Genomic DNA, 5,624 nt, shown 5'->3' on the forward strand with positions numbered 1-5,624 from the left:
TAATTTCCATAGGCAGTTATATAAATATGATATAAATAAGGACATAGTAGATTCTTCATATGGAAAACTTTTTGATACAAACAATATATATTTATAAATTAATTATAATATTAATAAGATTAAAGTTTGAATTTTAACAGGAACATGCACTTGTTTTATTAGAATTAAAAGATGATATTAATTCTGCAAAATATCACGTGACTCTCGAATAACGTGACAACTTTAAATAGAAAAGCTTATTGTTTTCAACAGTGATAAACCACATATTTTCGTGGTGTAAATTTTTCGAGGTTTAAAGAAAAAAAATTGGTCAATGGAAATTTGATTTCCTTGTTGGATAAGTATTTATAAGTTATTGTGTATATGAAATTTTGCATTTCGTAGTGGACACAAGATCGTAGGTCTCTTCATACCTCGAAAGCAACGAAAATTAACACCCATGAAAATAAGGGATTTCAAAATTATTGTTAATACTATTATATTTGTATATACTACATGTGTTCTCCTTTATTTAAAAAACATGGTTAAAAATAAGTCAGTAAACAACTCTAAACAAATCACCTGTATATATATTTTGAGCATCAGATGTTCCATGAATCAGACACTCAATTATGGAAAATTAACAAAAATATTAATTACATACTTAATTCTACAATTTTATATACAGATATAGGTATTTATAAACAATAAATAATTTTTCGTATTTGTTAGAACGTGAATCATCCTTGCTGCTTTTACATAGAAAAATTACATACCCTATCTAACGTTAATTCTCGCACTGACAATCAAAGAAAGTACATTATATTTTTTTAAGTTAAATTTGCTTAATATTAGTTAAAATATTTAAAGAATAGCATTTCCGAAAAATAATACATATTTTATCACCGTATAAACAATTCACTGTACAGCATCGTTCTTACGTAGATGTTTAACACGTGAAAACTCAAAAGTGACTTCAATACAAAGCGGAAAAATATTGATCAGAAAAGCCAAATGGTCAGCCGAGATAAAATTTAATAAAACCTTCCTCTTGAAATTAAAAAACACAGACCTTTTCTGGGATAATTGTATAAGTAAGTATTTTTCTTCAGAATTTTGAATTCGTTTTCGATTTCCTACTGAAATGTTGTTATTCATTTTTTGCAATTTTCTGCTTGTAATCATGTATTAGTTTTTGAATTTTTAATAAGGAAGTACTCAAGTGTATATTAATCATGCAACACAAACAAAAATGATCATAATGATCCCTATTTTGATTAACATATCATTCTTTTAATACAAATTGTGCAAGTAAGAGAAATTAACTCTTATCAAAACAACTTTTGTCTGAAAGCAGTACATTTTCAATAGTCATGTTTCAAATCTATCATGCATACTGAAGAAATGAATACAATATCACTTTCCTGTTATATACATATAAATACAGGAAATTCATAATTTTAAACGGGGCGTCTTGTTAATTTGAAATAAAAGTGATGTTAGTTTCTCTTTAATTATTCCTTGAAATAAATTAAAATAATTAAAATAACTTGTTAAAATGTAGATCACATACTTTAAACCACCAACCACCAATACAGAGAAAATAAAAATGGATGCAGACTTTTCAAATTCCTTGTTCTCTTAATGTCTTTCAAAAGCAATCTTTTCAAAATCAAGCATGATCTTCTTCCGCACTGGAGATCTGTTTTCACGTTTAAGTCGTTTGTAGCATCTGTAAGAAAAGACGACATACAATTTGACAATGTAGATATCATATGCAAAGCTGACAGTCATGCAGTTTCTAACAACAGTATTATGTGATAATTAGACAGTGTTTCCATTTTACACAAATAATTAAACGTTTGTGCTTTTTTTTTGGGGGGGGGGGGATATAACGATATATTTTATCTTGCGTTTTCTTAAACAAAATGACTTTTATGCTTTCCTGCTAAGATTATGTTTGTTTTTCTCCTAAACTTTTCTAAATAATTACATCTTATATATGTATATCTCAATGATATATATAAAAAATAAAATGTAGGAGAACATATCACCTTTAAGCATAGGATGTTTAGATATACATTTCTTAGTTAAAAGTTATGATAAGGTTTTAACTTTACTTCTGTGCAGAAGTCGATTAGTTCGAATAATTCTGACATTTTAAAACTGTTAATTGCCTAGTCTTTGATAGCTAATTTTACATATATTACAAAAACCTAACAGAGAAAAATTAACACTGTAAAAAACGCTTACTTTGAAAAAATGATATTTCAGATTATTGGAGGAATATTATACTACAGTCTATTTTCATAAATCATCATCAATATAAATTTGTAACCCTCTTTGTTCCGCAAAACATTGAAAATTGAACCCCAATGAAAATTCAGGGCTTGACAGTAGTTCAATGATATGAGGAAATGATAAATATTTGTCTTTATTGAAAAAAAGCTGTTTTCTGTATTACTATAATGATAATATTCATTACAGATTGTCAACAAATGAACATAAATAAAAGAAAATTATCCTTGTTCAGAACTCTGTATCTTCCATGCTAATCATGTACCAGATGGTTAATTTTCTATAACATGACCTTGAACATAGCGAATTGAATGTAGTTTACTGTAGAATCGAATAAATGATAAAAAAAATACTTACTGCACTTTTATTCCTGCATATTTTAGTATTTTTGCAGATGCCTTGTATTTGGGTTTCTCGGCTCTATCGTTGGCGTAATATATCACTTTACTTATCCGTGACTGTGCCAGAAGCTTGGCACATTCATTACACGGAAAGAGAGTAACATATACAACACAATCTTTAAGACTAGTCCCGTGTCTATTTATAACCGCATTCATTTCAGCATGGCAAACTAAATATAAAAATGATATTTTCTAGACGTCAACATATACATATGAAGATAACCTTAATTTTTTTGAATTTTTTTAGTTTGGCTAGAAGACAATTTCTGGAATATGAAGAAACTAGAGAAATACCAAAGAGACTTTGCTCCGCCTTGTTTTTGGAAAATGTTGGATCATTTTTCTGTTTGGTCTTTTTTCTTTGTGGGTCAATAAAACCATTGTATCCTGTTGTAACGATTCTTCTCTCACTGTTTACTATACATGTTCCAACCTGAAAGTTTAACGCCAGTTTAGAATTACATTACACATGTTACATTGACCAGAAAAAGATCCATGGATTCTAGCACAGAGGCTTACGCTTAGTGTACGAATAAAGAAATTGATTCAGATGTATTTTGATTGACGTTCAAATTTTCAATCCTTTAGAGAGGTCATCATATGCCGGTGAAGGGCCTCAAATTTAGAATCATACTCGGTACTCAGGGTCATGGAGCAGTGAGGGTTCTTTATCGTACCAACGCCTTCCGTGACACGGAACCTACGTTTAAAGGTCATATCCGAAAGACCCATGACTTTCACGTCTAATGCTGAGCGCTTGGTGAAGAAGCAGTCACTACCTATGTTTTAGGGCTGGGCAATAATATCGATATTTCGGTATATTGCAATACAGTGACAAAAAATATCGTATTGCAATACGTTTTTGTAATATCGATATATCGGCAAAATGTGTCGACTATGGAATTTTATCATTAAATATGAAAATAAATGTAAGAAAGGTTTGTTATGAAGCCAGACAGTACAACATAAGCTGTTTTATGGTTGTATTTCAGAGCATAACTTAATAAAATCAAAAAGATTTTTTTTTCTTTTGCTAACTTATCATAGTTATGTACAATCTGCCTGTAAATTAAAGCTAATATAATAAGAAAAAGCCATTTTATTTTCGTTAAAAATATTGCAATACATATCGCAATACAGTTTAAAATATCGCAATATATCGCAATACGAAATTTCTGGTCAATACCCAGCCCTACTTTACATCTTATGTTTAACGCGGCGCGCGAACGAGTATCGAACCCGGGACTCTCGGTCACGAAGCAAACCCTCTACCACTAGGCTATGGTGACCGGTGGAATAAAGAGAAGTTTGAATTCAATAACATCGATTTTTTTTCTGGAATAGAGAAAAAAGTTTCAAAAATTTTCTTTTGAAATACTAATTTCAATTCTATATATATTTCATTATTAATAACATATAATCAGGATACTAAAGAACAGAACATTAAATATTTTTTTAGAAAATGATAAATAAAGATATGTTTAGATAGAATAGAAAATGTATGCTGTAAAATTAGAAAATGCCTTAGATTTCAGTTTTATTTAATGCCAGAAATAGTTTAATTTTCACTGTTAAAAACCTTTATAGAAATATTGTATCGAACCAATATATTGGATGAAACGCAGCATGTAAAACACGTTTTAAAAAGGTGACGTTTTTCTTTAAAATATTCTCCTTTTTCTCGCCATAAATTGTTAACTTTAGTAGAGGAAAAGGGGCAAAATATAAAATTCAGAGTTTGAACAATTATACCTATTTGAAAATTCTATTCTTAATTGTTTGTCAATGCAAAGATATCTAATTACTTAATTATTTTATTTGTACATGTATTGCGTGTCATCAGAAACATCCAATAGCCGAAACGACTCTCTCGATAGATATTAAAAATCTAAATATGCGAATAATCTTTGATATATCTACCCTCATGGAATACATTATCCTTTTTTATCAAAAATAAGTAGATCAGATGTACAACAGTTATATAAAACCCAATTTTAAGTAGGCATAGACTCTTTACGTTAGATTCCTTTTAATTTTAGCCACATTCTATTTTACAAAGCTCTCGCCAGGTCATTTTATTTCATTAAAATCTACGTTTATGAGAAAGGAATAATTGTACATGCATTCCAAATTTTGAAATCTGTTCCTAAAGAGATAGTTCAAACTATAGATTTTAAAAAGATGACCTACCGTTCGTACGTTATACTTGCTTCTTTTCGCAGATAAAAAGGCGATTCCCATGAAATATTCATCCCATGAAATAATGTCATTCATCTGTGAACTGAAAGATATTCATTTTATTTAATAAAAATGGTATGGAATGTTAAATAGTTAGTTGTCAACTTATCTTTACATTCTTCACATCTTTTATCATTATTGCACCTTTTTCTTTTGCCTTGTCCTGTTGTTCTGTCCACAATAGCAGTCCGTTTTGATTTCCGAGTGCTATACATGTTCTTTTTGTATTTATAAAACGCCTTTTTCTTTTGCCTTGTCCTGTTGTTCTGTCCACAATAGCAGCCCGTTTTGATTTCCGAGTGCTATACATGTTCTTTTTGTATTTATAAAACGTCTTATCGATTGATTTTTTTAAATTATCTACATATTTTTTGTAAATGATGAAATACATATACTAAATGTAGCCATTTGGACTACGTATTGCTTTTGAAAAATGTAAATCCTTCTTTAAAAAGATAATCACAAGGTATTTGCTTAAATATCCATGCCCTTTAGGGCGAATTTAAAAGAAAAAGTGAAAGTTGATATCAACTTCCTTCAAGATACGTCAGAATAAACATTAAGCATTAAACGGACACTTTTGTCCTCGTCAAATATAGATTGAATTTAAAGGATTTAAAGCATGATAAAGACTACGCATATTACCCGGGAGTTCATTTTCGGAAAACAGCACAATTAATTTGAGTATTGTGGGTAACCCCATTTTTC

General features: G+C 29.4%; 1 protein-coding gene across 1 annotated transcript; it reads right to left on the reverse strand.

Moving 5' to 3' along the window:
- Positions 1-1,544: 1,544 nt before the first annotated feature.
- On the reverse strand, positions 1,545-5,145 carry LOC134277269 (deoxycytidylate deaminase-like). The gene is made up of 5 exons (XM_062759583.1): positions 5,061-5,145; positions 4,869-4,959; positions 2,973-3,111; positions 2,635-2,848; positions 1,545-1,711 (listed from the first exon to the last, which is right to left on the reverse strand). Exons 1-5 carry the CDS (start codon positions 5,129-5,131, stop codon positions 1,621-1,623), a joined length of 606 nt encoding a protein of 201 aa, XP_062615567.1. The 5' UTR covers positions 5,132-5,145; the 3' UTR covers positions 1,545-1,620.
- Positions 5,146-5,624: the final 479 nt, after the last annotated feature.

This window comes from Saccostrea cucullata, unplaced genomic scaffold (assembly GCF_032062105.1).
Source record: "Saccostrea cucullata isolate Sc308-1 unplaced genomic scaffold, CSIRO_AGI_Scuc_v1 ctg1214, whole genome shotgun sequence".
NCBI classification, from domain to species: Eukaryota; Metazoa; Mollusca; class Bivalvia; order Ostreida; family Ostreidae; genus Saccostrea; species Saccostrea cuccullata.

Excerpts from the sequence above, each read along its gene's own strand:
- LOC134277269 (XM_062759583.1), bottom strand. The coding sequence starts at position 5,131 with ATGTATAGCACTCGGAAATCAAAACGGACTGCTATTGTGGACAGAACA. Across the intron at positions 4,960-5,060 it reads GGACAAGGCAAAAGAAAAAG|TTCACAGATGAATGACATTA; the intron begins GTGCAATAATGA and ends AATATCTTTCAG. Across the intron at positions 3,112-4,868 it reads GCAAGTATAACGTACGAACG|GTTGGAACATGTATAGTAAA; the intron begins GTAGGTCATCTT and ends TTAAACTTTCAG.